General features: G+C 38.3%; 1 protein-coding gene across 1 annotated transcript in view; it reads left to right on the forward strand.

Moving 5' to 3' along the window:
• LOC119891776 (phospholipid-transporting ATPase ID-like) overlaps positions 1-15881 on the forward strand; it is a 48446-nt gene that overhangs the window by 19443 nt on the left and 13122 nt on the right. The window contains 13 exon segments of the mRNA XM_038703633.1: positions 2289-2402; positions 4584-4682; positions 7756-7817; positions 9947-10019; positions 10530-10600; positions 10888-10970; positions 11546-11704; positions 11910-11923; positions 11925-11999; positions 12885-13078; positions 13164-13372; positions 15304-15347; positions 15620-15785. Coding sequence (XP_038559561.1) covers positions 2289-2402; positions 4584-4682; positions 7756-7817; positions 9947-10019; positions 10530-10600; positions 10888-10970; positions 11546-11704; positions 11910-11923; positions 11925-11999; positions 12885-13078; positions 13164-13372; positions 15304-15347; positions 15620-15785 — 1363 coding nt within the window.

The raw sequence follows: 15881 nt of genomic DNA on the forward strand, positions 1-15881 counted from the left end.
GCCAGTGCACGCATTGCAACTTCAATAGGACAGGACATCACACACCCACTCAATCACCATCTTACTCTACTGCCCTCTGGGCTTTACAGAGCACTGATCTGCAGGAGGGTTCACTTTGGGAAAAGCCTGACCCTCGGAGCCATAGTCGTGCTTAAATAGGAGGCCTCATTAAACTGGCCTGAGTGTGTACTGCTTGTCACTGTATGTTGCTACTGTCTGCTTTTGTTGTCTGATGTGTGCAGTGCTCTGAAAACGAAGTCTACAGTCTTAAAGTAGAAATAACATTTCTCTGCCACGAGGAAGTCAAAGGTTAGATATCAGGGTTAGCCACAGAATAATAGCATCAGAGTTGGGGGTAATCCAGTGTCTTGCTCAAGGACACTCCAGGAGTGCTTTCTTTCACTTCATTCGGTTAAAAGGAAGGCAGCTGTATTACAGTATTTGTCTTGTAGATTACTTTAACCCTGCTTGTCTTCCACCATATGTACCATCTGTCCGTCTGTTAACATTAACATCCTGACGTGACATTTTGTCCTTTGAATATCCAAAGGACCTCAAACATTTAAATATTTGTTCAAGCCATGTGATTATCTACCATGCCTCTGTCTTATCATCCTGAATGCATAGAACCAGACATAGAATGACACCAGATGCGCACAGTTAACTTTCATGGAGAGTACAAGACTTTATTTTTCCACTGGGGTTTGTCTGTTTGTGGCCAGCTTATATCCAGGTTGTTGTGTTTTATTTGTTTGTTTGCAAGACTTTTAGCTTGGTAGTGGATGATACTGACCCTTCTGTTGCGATCTCAATGCTGAAATACATGTATTCCTCTAGAATTTTCCTCTTATCACGATACAAAATCTTCTGAAAGAACTTCTAGACCATATGGACCTTAAAAACAAAAATCCCAACTGAATTATTTTAGGCAGTAATACAGTACTTTCTGCACCTCTTTGTGAAGGTAATTCATTTGCTTGAGATAATGAACTGCTAAATTAATATACAAAATACATCATTGAACAAAATATGTTAATAACTTTTAAATAAAATTTTAGATTAACAAGCTTGCTGGCAACTGTCCTTACTGATGATGGATTGCTGGTACCTTAGCACTGCTTATGCTACGTTAGCCTCAGTGTTTTGCTCATTTGCATCAAGTTAATAAATGGTTCAGAGAGTTGTAAAATAAGCAAGCTGATTAACACCTTTAACAATTTGTCCTGTTTTTCAGTTAACCAGCTTAGCGAAGGCTGATGTTGTTTTTGCCTCATGTCCCATTAGCTGATGTTGGATAGCTGCTAGCTTAGACTTGTCTTAGTCTTTAAAGTTAACTTTGTGCCCTGTAAGTTTAGCACAATGTAAGTTAATACAAGAATGTTCTTCTTTTCAGGATACAAAAAACTCAGTCATTTTTGGACCATGATAGCACCTAATAAAGCAAACTTTTAACTGGATAGTTTAAAGCCTATCCCTTGCAGCTACAAAGGATAAGGCTCATATGGATCTGCACTACATATGAAGGCAAGGAATTAGCTGGATAATTTACTGTGGAAGTAATGTTAGAATACATTATTAAATAATTACTTAAATATTGACATGTAAAAGAACAACATGCTTCCATGTCGCTGTCACTGCGGAGGAACTATGATTATATCATCATTCATTATATTAATGTCACTGGTTAAGAGATGTGTTCATGCTGTAGGAGTGACAAGAAAAGTAAAAACGTATTTTATTGCCTCTTCTTCCTTGAGAAAAAAAGAAAATATCACGGTTCAAAAGGGGAAACCAAAGGGCAAGTATCGATGTTAGTGCTTAACAGAACTGAGTCATCTTCTTTGTCAGGGAGAAAGAAACAATAATCATGCCTGCATGTCTGTTGGTCACCATTTATTTATTAACTTTTATTAACACTTTTACAATAACGACGCTAAGGACAAGCGATCACAGATTAAGTGTTCCTGGTTTCTTCTTGTCCTAACCAATCTCCTGATTGAGAATTTGTGTTTCCTGTCTCAATGGTTGGGTGATCTCAGTTTAGCAATTTTAACCACCTAGCATAAGATTAAGATCAAGATTTTCCAACATTAAATGAGAACTATTTACCTTAGAATTTCTCACAGAAACATAAAGCTTGAAATATCTTGAAAAAGACCCATAAGTATATTTAATCCAAAGAACCCTCACATTTCTTGAAAACCTGCGTAAGTCAACATTATTTCTAGATTGATGTAACACTCAATCTAATATCTGTCACTTGCTGCCTCCCTTTACACCTTTAACAGACGAACGCCATCAAGACCTCCAAGTACAACTTCTTCACCTTCCTGCCTCTTAACCTTTTTGAACAGTTCCAGAGGATTGCTAATGCCTACTTCCTGTTTCTGCTGGTGCTCCAGGTGAGTGAAACAAAACACACACACAGGATGGCTTCCATCCAACTGTCAAGCTGATGGGTTTTTTTTAAATGTTGACTGGTCATGACAGAAGAGTTGGATACAGTAATAGAGAGTCAGCTTTGCTTCCCGTTTGTCTCTATAGTGTTAAAGAACACCAGAAACTGCAAACATGGTAAATTATTACACTTTGAAGTATGAAGTTTTAAACCACAAAAATGTTATAATTGTAAATCTTTCCCAAACCTAGAAAAGCTATTATGTGTCCTGCATCATCTCAGTGTATACAGAGAATTAGCAGGTACCAGGAAGTGAACTTACTTCTGCATTCACACAATATCAGCAGAATGGGAAGAACTAGATATTTATCAAAATCTATTTTAACAAGTGAAACCAGATGCAAACATAGTTCGCCACAATCAAAGAGGGATAGCCGATTTTTACTAGTTGGATAAATTGAGTTAGATTAAATTTAGGCTAGATAGATTTAATCATAGTGGCTCTGGCAGAGAATATTACTACATGTTGCTCAGAGAGTCCATTAAATTAGCCCAGCTAATGTTACATTAGCCTCATGCCCAGTTTGTGTTGGATTGCTAGGACATTGCATTCACATGCTCCTCAGAGGGTCTTATTTTCCAAGTTGGGAAGTCATTCTTCTAATTTTAGTGTGTTCCTGAGTAATGTGGAAACAGCAACGTTTTTGTATAGTGTCTAGGGAATGGGTTGTTATGTATGTGATGTTACTATACAGCTATAATAAAAAGCATTTACTTTTGCCCACCATGTTTCTGCGTTATATGACATCAGTTCGGCAAGTCCACCAAAATCCTCACCGACTATCCAGGTTGTTCCGACTTGAGGGGGCATTCAAGTGACATGTCACAATATAGTGCGACATATATCCATTTTACGAACTGCATGTCTGTTTACTTCCTGTCAACTCTACAGTAAAATAGGGCCCAGGTTCAAAAATACCAAATTTACCCATTTAAGTGCTTTATTGGGAAACTAAATGTAAAACCACAGAGACCATCTGTGACATTAAACTATTCCTAATGTTTCTGGAATGATATGATACTGTCAGAGACTGCTGACACACTGAGAACTTCTGTCACTAACTCTCACACTTGCAAACATAGAATCCAACATGACACACTTCCACAGCGAGCGGCTGCTCTTTCTAATGTTGAAGCTGTGTGTTAGCCAAACAGGATGTGGATGAATCAAGTGCAGTGAGATTGAGGAAGTTTACTATCCAGCACAGGAAATTGCCTCATTGTGTGCAAAATAGTCATGCTGCACCACAGAGGTTGTCTGTAGTGACTGATCTCTTGATGGACAAGGAAAAACTGTAGCACAAATGCAATTTTATATGAATGATAAACAACAATTCCATGTATTTTCTGTAGAAGTTAATGTCCATGTTGCTTATTTATGCATCAGAATCTATCAGTGGTCGAGACTTCACCAACAACGAACACTTCCTTGCCACATGGCTTAATTTTCAACCAAATTTCACTGAAATCTGGAAGAATATTTTTGAGAAATTCTGCTAACAAACAATGAAAGACACACCAGGATGGTCCTGAACAAAACCTCCATGGTAGACATAATGAGCATGTATTTTAATATGCATACTGTACACAACAGCTGAACCATTGATCAAAAAGTTTGGACATGCAAACTTTCCTTGTACACTGAGGAATATTTTTGCATCGCAGTATTGTTAAACAATGTTTCGATGTCTTTTTAAAAAGATGTCTGTTTTGAAGTTTAAGATTTACTTTAACTAAATGCACACGCTTCTCTTTGTTATACACACACATCTTTCTTTATGTCTTTCAAGATACACCCACAGCTCAGCTCTCCCAACTGCAGTCTTTCCTTTCAGAGCTGTTTAAAATAAATATATTATCCTGTGTTTGTTATTCGTACATGATATTGATTGTGTGTCATTCTCCTACTTGTTAATGATATGTAATTTCTGTAGTCATGTACGTGTTTTCTCTGCCTTAAATGCTTGTCCACATTTTCTCATTTGGCTGAAGTCTCTTTACATTTCTTTGCGTCAGCCACACAGCTTGTACTATATTTCCTTTCTCTTGTTCTGGTTTGATCTAGCTGCTATATCCAATACTAAGCTTAAACTAAAGTGAACTTGTATGTATGTGTGTCCTCCAGGTGATTCCTCAGATCTCCTCTCTGTCCTGGTTCACCACAGTTGTTCCTCTGGTCCTCGTGCTGTCAGTCACCGCTGCCAAGGATGCCACTGACGATATCGTAAGCACATTCGAAACATTTTTATGGGTAGCATTTTACCTGTAACAGATATTACCTCATTGATTTTAGAGGTAGTAGTAGAGCAAACAAACTAGAAAGCACTTACAGAGTTGACCTCTTGACCTCTACCATGGCCAAATAATCCTCTAATAGAATGTGTATATTATATTTTATTCTTTTGATTTATCTGCATCAACAGATTTTTTGCAGAAAAATGTTTCCTGTCACACAATAAATGTTAAATATTTAATAAAGCAATTTTTAATGCTGAGATGCTTCATGAGCCGTCTGATTCAGCTCAGCACAAGAGACGATGACTGAGCTCTCATTTTGTGTTTTCGTTCGCCCAGTAAATAATCAGAGCAGCATGTCTTAAAGTTGGGAAAATAATAGCACCTTACTCAGTTTGGGAAACACTGGCTTAAAACGATGTATGTTTACTTTTTCCAGACAAGGAACCTCTTAAGGTCATGTGAACAAAGTCCTCTTCGAGAGTCAAAGGCGCCATAGCGTGGCGTTGTTAGACTGTCTCAAAAAGTCTCAGGCTGGACGGGGACTAGACTGTACTTGTATAGAACCTTTCAAGTCTTTCTACCACTCGAAGCACTTTACAATACAAGTCAGAGGCTACCATGCAAGGTGCCCACTGCTCATCAGGAGGAAACTGATCATACACATAGGGATGGCGCAGCCAGTTCAATATCTCTCCAGAGGACACTTCGACATGCCGATCCGCTCTACCTCTAAGCCACAGCGGGTGATGGTTATGTCTACAAAGATTGAGAACATAACCACATGTGAACTATAAAGAGAGAAGATAAGAAAAGGCATTAAAACACATTTGGAAAGGTCATATGAGGGATTAACAGTAGGGCAGAGTAGATTCTGCTACACAGAACGGCTCCTCTGGTCACGTTATCTCATTTTCCTGATAATCCCCATTTACTCTGTGACTGTGGGAAAAAAACAGTTCCATTAACATCGGCAGTCTAATGTACAATTCACAGACCACTTAACTCGTGATCTCATTTTCAGTGCACTTTGTCAAACATAAACACTCTTTTGTTTGTTAGCACGAGCGTTTATCAGTCTGCTCAGCGTCAAATTAAGGTTGCCGTGGCAACTGTGTTCATTTCTATTAACTTTCGATCGATTTGAGCAGTTGAACCCCACTCGACCTCAGGCTTCCATTTCATTTCCATTACTTTAAGACACATTTTGGCAAATCGAAACCTAAAATCAACATGCTGTTGCTGTACACTTCATTCAGTCTTTTGGCCGAGGGATTTGACCCTTTTCTGTTAATCAGCCAGATTTGTGAAAATGTTGAAATGCAGTTCTCCTTTAGTGACAAAAGATTATGTCATTTATGTGAACTGACACTGATTAAGAAATACCAAAAGTCCCCTGTTTTCCTAGCTCACACACTATATCACAGCTGGCTGTTACTGCATCAGGAAGTGAATTTGTTTTGTTAATGAATAAACCTTTTTTCGCATTAAATGAACCGCAACAGAACGAAATGTGCTTCTAAAACAATGGAAGGAAAATGGTTTCAGCTGACAACTAACCTGTGTCTGTGTGGAACTCTAAGTAGTAGTAATCTAATGCCAAACCACTAAGAGGAAATAAGTGTTGTCATGGGTTAAACATTAGCTTGAGGAGAAGAACAGTCTTTTTGTTTGGCAGTGGTGGTGAACTTGAACGGTCCTCGCCACCGGTACCCATCTGTTCCTTTATAGTCACTGGGTTCAGGCTTGATTTGATCTCAGCAGGTACACAGCAACTCAAGTCTCACCATGCATGGCAAGGTGGATGACCTTGAAAAGCAAACGCTACAATTACTGTTGACAGTGTTAGGGAAACTGCTGTGAAGGGACAGTTTCAATGTAGAGAGATAAATTTTGTGCATTTTAAATATAAAGAAGATTTCTTTGGATTTGAATCAAACCTCATTTTCTGTTAGATTCACAGTTGAGAACAGTTGTCATCTAATCCAAACTTTGAGGGCCCACGTGATGATTAGCTGAAGTGGAATAAAAAATGTGAATACTATACAAATTATGCTTGTTTTGTCAGACTTCCCTGTAATCTTTGATTTTTTTCTTGTAAATGACTAAATTGTTTTACTTTTTCAAAACAAAAAAGAACACTTATTACAAAAAAAATCTGGTAGACAACCGGCAACTGATGACTAGCGGATGCATATTGACTTTGTTTTAATCGTCATAAAGTAAAGCTGATGATACACAGAGCAACTTTTAGAGCAATCGTGCAGGGCAACGTTGTCAATGGTAATGAGTGAGTAAAGATTACTACCGTAATCCCCTTCTCCCGCCACTCCGCCACCCTCCCCACACCACCGCTATCAAAACATAGTCGGACTTGCCACCAGCAACATTGCCCAGCAACATTGCTCAAAAAGTTGCCCTGTATCATCAGCTTCAATCAACCATATCTAACAGAAACAGTTTTCTTTTATAAGTGTTAATAAATGTAAATGTAAAAGGTGTAAACAGAAACTTCTTAACCTGCCAGAAAGTAGAACAGAAAACCCAGACAAAACCCCATCTGGGTTAGACGCAGGAAGGACAGATGAATATGCTTAACTTTCTTTTATATGGTGTGTAACATCTGTTATTTTCTCTGAATCAGAGCCAGCAATCTGAACTTAAACCCTTTGGCTTCTGGACAGAAAGTGCTTCTGTTCTAGGCAAAGCACTAAATGTAGTAGTAACTGTAAGGAAGCAGTAAACTTGTCCGTTAGATTACGGTAGGATTACAAAAAGGGAAACCACTTCAGCACTGCCTGTCTCAGTAACCAGAGACAAAAATTCACATGACAAAGGAGGCACTCCCATCAGAATATATATCTCTGATAGGAGTAACTCCAACAACATATCTCCTCCCATGCATTGACACTTCAGTAGCTCTACAAACAATTATAACCCACGCTGTTAGTTGGTGACAGATACGTTTTATGGGAATTTCCGTCAAAGCTAGTCATTGTCAAACTGAGAGGCTTATGACTCAGTTCTGTTTCATTGTGAGTTTGTGTGTGTCTTCTTTCCAGAATCGCCACAGGAGTGACAATCAAGTCAACAATAGAAAAGTTCAAGTCCTTATTGATGGAAAGTAAGTTTGTATGTGTGCATATATGTTTATTCATGTGTTGTTGATCACGGGAAATACGTTTGTGCTCATATATGCTAAAGTTTCAGCTGGCCACATCCTGATTTTTGTATATTTGTAGAGGCACAATTGGGGTCTATTGACTTTTCTGTTCAGGCGGGTGTTCTTCAGGGAACTATCTTGGGTGCCCTCTACATTTATTATAAAGAAGCCTTGAAAAAATCCTTAAAGTCATGGTATTAGCTTTGTTTCATCTCTTAGGGTAGAATTAGGACCATCTGGCCATCAGATTCCATAAAGTTATCAAGCATACCTCACATATTTGAAATAGCAGTCTTCAGCTCAGCAGGATACAAAACAAGCGCTCACCACCATCCTGCAGCTGATTCCTGTGGCTGTACTAGATCGAGTTTTGTTATGAGTGACACAGATGGGTAAAAATAATAGAATACACAATAGATATAATAGAAAGAAAGGTCAAAAATATCCAGTGGGCCTATCTAAAAACAGAAGTCATACAGAGGTGAATTAGAGTCCAAATTCCAAAGTTTGTCTCCATAAGTGAAGGTCTAATGGCTGCTTCAAAGCCCCACATTCCCCACATTGCCAGGTAGTTAATAATTGGGGATAGACGCTGTAGTAAATTAAGAAATTGAATCTAAAAAAGACCATGTGTAAAACCCACCATGTGTTTTGAAAAATGAACAAGATATGATCAACCAGATGATGAATCAATTATTTGCCTCAACATTTCTGTACAAACTTACAACAAGGACAATACATATGATCAACGTGTTAGGATTATCATTACTGATGAGCAGAATTATATAACAATAAGATCCCAACATTACCAACGTCTGAGATATGAGATTCCCACCCAAGACACCAACTGTATATTTAGAAATACATGGTGCACTGGATTCAAATATTTGCATGAATGGTTGGTCTTTCCTCCTGGGTTGGTTCTTGTTGGCTGTTTAGGTGGCCAAAGAAAGCAGCTGCAGGCTGGCAGGAAGAGTTTGTTTTTGTCCTGTTGACTTGATACCTGCATTTGTAAAATGTGTAAAGAGTCTTTGTTTGATTTGGCATGTGTTGGACCTGGAGTACAAAGATTTCAAACACGTATCCAATTTTTCAGTTTCAAACTATAAAGTGAATAAAAATGCCTCTTCATTTACCAGTGACTGAAGGAGATTTTAGATTTTGGGCTGTCATTGAGAGTATTATTTACTGGAATCCATCTTTGTATCAATATTGATTCAGGTTTGAGGTATGAGAGGTCTTCTGTAGAAGAGATAAAAATAAGGTGGAGCTAGTGCTTAAACTAAAAGTTTCTCATATTTGAGTAGTAGTGTATAAAGTCTTTTTTTCAATTACTCTATTAATCAATTACTCTATAAGAGATGAAGACACATGACAAATGCCCATCAACAGCCCTATAGTGGATATGAAGTTACTTATTGGGCTCATCATCTGTCCAAAACCCAATGTTTTGAAAAAAATATATTCAACTAAGCAGAAGTGAAATAACAAAAAGGGTGCTCATTTAAAATGTACTGACTAATGTCTAATTGATTTGACCTGGTTCACGTCAGTGTACTGTAAGGTTATGTGGACGTTTCCTATATGTTATAAGAATTTTGAACAAAAGAGTTTAGTCTAGTCATTATTCATTATTTACATAGTGTTAACAAGCTAACTTTTATAGCAAAACATTCACTAAGCTACAAGGACTAGCAAACTAGAAAGAGATTTAAACTGTGGCTACTGCATAAATTTTAAATACCAGCGTGGACTGAAGAATGAAATGGAAAACTCTGAAAAGCATCAAATATCTGTATTCCAGCCAAGTTTTAAAAACTCTCGCTATTATTAGCAGACAGTTACATGGGGGAGATAATACAGGAAACAGGCAGGAACATGCAGTGAAGGAAAGTTACTAATATTAGGATGACCTTGGTGTTCGAGGCTTATTTGTGATCCCTCAGACAGTTTATTTCCTGACAGTCCTCAAAGAAAAGGGAAAAGAAGAAAATTTTTTTTTTCTAAACTGCACAGTCATACAAGTCTGCACACAAACACACACACACACAGTCCAAACATCCGCTTACCAGCCTGTTTCCTGTTTTCAGGCTGCGGAGCGAGAAATGGATGGATGTCCAGGTGGGAGACATCATCAAACTGGAAAACAACCAGTTTGTCACAGTGAGTAAACTGTTGAAAATATTTTTTATTCCCAGAACAGATATCAGCTACATTTATTGTCTTTGCATTTTGTTTTGTCCTTGTACTTCTGTCGTCTTGATTTATTAATTTTGGATTTTGGATTTATTTTTTTTACGTCATGGCAGATTTTAGAATGTGTGTGCAAAGAAAGTAAAGCATGAAATGTTGCATCATTACATTTGTTTGGGAATATGCACAAAGCAGTCACTAAAACCTGAGTTTTCAACTGGTGTTAAGTTACAATAAATTCCTACAATGATTCTTTGATTGAAACTTTAATAGATAAGGGTTATTTTGTTGTTGTTGCCGTCAGCTGTACCTAGTTTTGTACACTGTTCCATAGTATTTAGTTCATAGTATGATGAATCAGAAAACAGATTTTTCTGACACAGCCGGAGGTCAGCTCAGAGTTGCCTTCATATGTGATTTGATTATCAGAATGACAAACTAACAGCAGATTTCAGTGACAAAACCCTTCTATAATTTCAGGCTGACCTCCTGTTGCTCTCCAGCAGTGAACCTCTCAACCTGGTGTACATCGAGACAGCAGAACTGGATGGGTTGGTCTATTTCCTGTGCAACCTCATGACGTGGGCTCGTTTAACACTGTTACAAACTGTTACACACTGTTATACATTGTCTCTCATTACGGTACTGCTTCATCTCTTTCCTATTCTTCCTGTTTACCTTCCTTTTCCCCCTTCCTCCTTTTTGTCATCGTATGATTCTCTTCGACCTTGCCTCGTCCCCCTCCTCCTCCTCCTCCTTCCACTTTCACTTCCTTCTTCTCTTTATGTCTACCGTGTCATCCTCCCCCTTCTCTTTATCTTCCTCCTTTCCTCCTCAGAGAGACAAACTTGAAGGTGAGACAGGCCTTGACCGTGACTGGAGACCTGGGGGACAGTATTAGAAAACTGGCAGACTTCAACGGTAAGACTACAACAAGATTAGACTACAAACATGCACAGCCTTTAAACACACACCTGATACAAGTTACAGTATGTGTAAACCTCTGTTACCTGAAGAAGCTACACAGTGCCAAATAGTAGTAGCAGTGAGATTCTGCTTAATACGATAAAAGCAATAGGCACATTTTGAGTTATTTATAAAGGCAGTCCCACCTAATCTGACCAGTGTTGCTAAAACATGTCCCTGGGTATTTTTCTGTATTTTTAATTCTAAAATAAATGATTAAAATAAAGTTTTGTTTCACACGCTTTGCTATGACAGCTGTTATTATCTTTGCTGTTTTTCAGCATTTGCACATTGATTCAAATTCATTAATTTGACCCATATGTATAGAATTGCACATTTTGTGACTTAAATTCCTAGTGGTACAATGACCATCTTGTAATCCGACCCAGGAACGGGTGATGAATGGATTACAAGCTACACAAAGACTCATCGACACATATTCATACAAATTATTTGCATATGTGCTTTAATAGTTTTTGTCATTGTGAGCGCATCCTCAAACCTGCTGTATTACCTCTCTCTGCCTCAAGGCGAGGTGCGCTGTGAACCCCCCAACAACCGCCTCGACCGCTTCACAGGAACGCTAACCTACGCTGGTCAGAAATACTCGCTGGACAATGAGAAGATCCTGCTGCGAGGCTGCACCCTCAGGAACACCGAGTGGTGCTTTGGACTGGTGCTGTTTGGAGGTGGGAAGGATTTTTCACACTGTGTTGATAGGGAACTAGTGGAAACTGTAAACCTTGAAACCATATTAAGAGAGATATAGGAAAAATCAAACCTTAAGCAGTCTGATATGACTTGTATTTGACTTCAAAATACACTAAGACAGTTTTAAAAGAACTACAGGAGGAAGATATGAGATCATATGAAGTTTCTGTTCTTTTTCTGCAGGTCCAGAGACGAAGCCTGATGCAGAACTGTGGGAAGAGCACATTTAAGAGGACTAGTATAGACCGTCTGATGAATGTCCTTGTCCTTTGTGTGAGTCCTCAAATCATTTGCCTGTTTATCTGATCTTAGGATGGCAAACAATTAAGTATTTTGTAATTAGAAGTGTTGACAATTTAGAAGCCTATTTTCAGTTCATCTGTTGATTGGGTTTTGAAATCGGTGCTTACTGCTAAATCAGGTCATTACCTAAAAGGAACTTGTGACAAGATGTACGCTGTTGTTACCCAGAGCAGTGATGACCAGACAGGCAAAGGACAATTTACACATACAGGAATTATAACAAGTGAAATCCAAGGGGGAAAAAGTCCACACTGCACTGTTTGATTCGCTGGTGGCTTTTGGAAGATGCAGTGCAGTAACGCCACAGTAATGGCTTAGCACAGGAAATATATTATAGACTGCTGCTTCAAGAAAGTTCTCACCAAGCGAATGCTCCTATAAAATTACATCCAGTTTAAGATTTTTTTAACCAAAATCTTGAACCGTTTAATGTCTCAGTCTGTCAGGTTTCATAAGTATTTTCATATACATGGTTGAAGAGTTTGATTCTTACATGAAAATGTCTTTGGCGTTTGTGTGTCATAGTCAAAGACTTGTATCTACCTGTATTTGCACATCTCATGTGTAACATTTCAGATGCACCAGAAAACATTTATTTATTTATATTACAGGATAGTGTTATTTAGTTAAAAGTCAGTGAGTTTGGGAGCGATATTATTGACTAAATGTTTGGTAGTCGGGTTGAGTCTTAATTACTTTTGGACTACGAATTGTATTTTACCAGGACTCAGTTATCCAGTAATTCCTGATAATTGTTTGTTTTTTGTTTTTTTACATATTTCAATTTCTACAACACACAGTATTTGCATGCCTTTGATGCTAATTTAACCTAAACGTACCTTACTTTCCATGCAGATTTTTGGTTTCCTGGCCTTCATGTGCACCATCCTGGCAATAGGAAACTGCATCTGGGAGCTGAACGAAGGCTCAGAGTTTACAGTCTTCCTGCCCAGACAAGATGACAATGATGCTGCTTTTTCTGCCTTCCTAACATTCTGGTCCTACGTCATCATCCTCAACACCGTGGTGCCCATCTCGCTCTATGTTAGGTAACAACATGTGTGAAATTGTTATAAATAACAAGATTATATAGTATGTGCTTCTTCCCAATTCCTGTATCTGCATCTTTGGCAGTGTGGAGATCATTCGGTTGGGGAACAGCTTTTACATTGACTGGGACAGGAAGATGTATTACGCGCGGAACAACACCCCCGCCGAGGCTCGTACCACCACGCTGAATGAGGAGCTCGGCCAAATCAAGTACATCTTCAGTGACAAAACAGGGACACTCACCCAGAATATTATGATCTTCAACAAGTGCTCCATCAACGGCAAATGTTACGGTAAGATTCAAGACATTTACCTGCACTTTTCTATAATGAAGTGCATTTGAATACAGAAGCAACTGTAGATACTATGGGTTTCTTCTAAGACCCAAATAGAGGCAAAATTTAGCAACAAGGGTGCTACACGAAAAAGGTTTGTAACCATGATTTTAGTTATTGGCAATAACTCTTTTTGCACACAATCCAACAGACACAATGTTTTTCTCTGAAGTGTTTCAAACGTTTATCATCCATATAATAAAAAATACATAACTTAGGGTTAGGGAATGCTTTCTTTAATAATAATATATACAACTTTCTTCCAAAATACAGTTTTGGCTATTTCCACATCATGTGAAAAAAAAACCCTATGTGAACACCCAGGGCCCATGAGCTCTTGATAAGGAGCTACAAATGGCTAAACTAAATATTGGCTTACACACAATGATGGCATACATACATACATTGTGCATTAAATACTTTTAAATAGAAAGACTCACTTTATTGGAGATTTTTCGGTCCTTCAGCAGGCAAAGTACATACAGAAAAACAGCTACCTGCTACAAATTAATGAGCTCTTCAAATACCAAAAAAACAAACCTGGTACATGGGTCCTCAAATTGCATACAAACAGTCAATTTTCTACTATTATGGAAACTGGGTTCAGGTCACACAATATGATGATACAATGATTTTAGCAACCTTTAGTTGCTATGAAAAAATTTATGTCAATAAACGTCCTTCAGTTTAATTCTAACTAAACTGAGCTTCTCATCATTGGCCCTGAAAATGTTACTATTATCATTTTCCAGCATATTGGCCCACTTACCTCCTATGTTAAACCAAACTCCAGGAATCTTGGTGTTAAATTGAACCCTCATTTGAAATTCAAAAACCTTGTCAACAAAGTGGTTGAATCAATTATTTTTTTTTCAGAATCTTTGCAAAAATCACACCATTAATATCGGCTTCTGACTTAGAACACATCATTCATGCCATCATTTTACAAACTCAATTTCACTATATAACCTGTTTTATTGTGACAAAATAAAATCTACCTACCAACTTACATTTTCTCTCATCAGCAGTGCCCTTTTCACTTGAGTCAAACTGCCTGGCACGTCTACAGCTTGTACAGAATGCAGCAGCTGGGCTTTCAACTAGGACTGGTGATGATCTCACGTCACTCAAATTTTAGCCTCACTGCACTGGCCGCCAGTTTAGTTTAGGATAGATTTAAAAATTTTATGGCACTACATGGTTTAACTACCGCCTAAATTTCCGAGCAACTAAGCCCTTACACCACCAAGCAACCTCTTAGGTCTTCCATCTACAACTTGTTGGCTATATCGTGAGCCAAATGTTAAACAAAAGTTCTTTCACTGTCCTGGCACCCACACACTCCCTCCTCCCATTTGATCAGCTGAGTCTGTTGACTGTTTCAATGAAACATTCAAAATCTCACTTCTTAAGGTTAGCTTTTGATAACTCCAAATGGTATGCTACGAGCAGTGTCTGATTGCTAAATGCTATGTGTATGACCTTTTAAATGTCTTATATTGTCTGCTATGTAGCAGAAGGGAGTTACAAAACACAATTTCACTCTATAACGTTTTATATTGTGACAATAAACCTACCTACCCGAAGGCATTTGCTTCTATATCCATGATTTAACTGTATATGCGCACTTGTGAGTTTAATCTGGTTCTGGTTCTGCTTGAGGTTTCTGCCTCTTAAAAGGAAATTTTTCCTTGCCTCTGTCACTTAGTGCTTGCTCTTGGTGGGAATTGTTGGGCTTCTGTAAATAACATCACAGAGTACGGTCTAGACCTGCTCTTTTATGAAAAGCGCTGTGAGATAACCGTTGTTGTGATTTGGTGCTATATAAATAAAATTTAATTTAATTTAATTTAATTTAATTTAATCTATATTCTTTTTCTTCTTTTCAGGGGATGTGTATGACTATACAGGTCAAAGACTAGAAATTTCGGAGGTGAGTTGATTCTTCATATCTAAATGGCAAATTAGGTCAGTTGGGTCTGTGTTTTTACTTTATCCTTTTTTCAAGACAACTTCCCTTTCTGTTTTCAATGGTGTTGTACAACCGCCAAATGTATTATCAACGCTACAGTTACTTAATCAAAAAAAATTTGTTTCTTAACTGAAGAGTGGTTACAAATTGTTATTTTGTCACAAGGGTTAAATCATGTAGATTAGGGCTGGATTATGTCAAATTTAGTGATCCTTCTTCTTCTGCCTCATCAGCATACAGAGACAGTGGACTTCTCCTTTAACCCGCTGGCTGACCCCCGCTTCATATTCCACGACCACGCCCTGGTGGAGGCGGTGAAGCTGGAGGACCCAGAGGTCCACGCCTTCTTCAGACTGCTGGCCCTCTGCCACACCGTCATGGCCGAGGAGAAGAAAGAGGGTGAGGGGAGACCAAGTGTTTCTGTGTGAAAAGAAGAGCAGCACATTTTGTAACCCAATAGATTAATGCAAATCTCATTCCAGTCAAAGCACAAGT

This window comes from Micropterus salmoides, unplaced genomic scaffold, assembly GCF_014851395.1.
Source record: "Micropterus salmoides isolate LMB-PRFRI ecotype aquatic unplaced genomic scaffold, ASM1485139v1 Ms_hic_scaffold_7, whole genome shotgun sequence".
Classification (NCBI taxonomy): domain Eukaryota; kingdom Metazoa; phylum Chordata; class Actinopteri; order Centrarchiformes; family Centrarchidae; genus Micropterus; species Micropterus salmoides.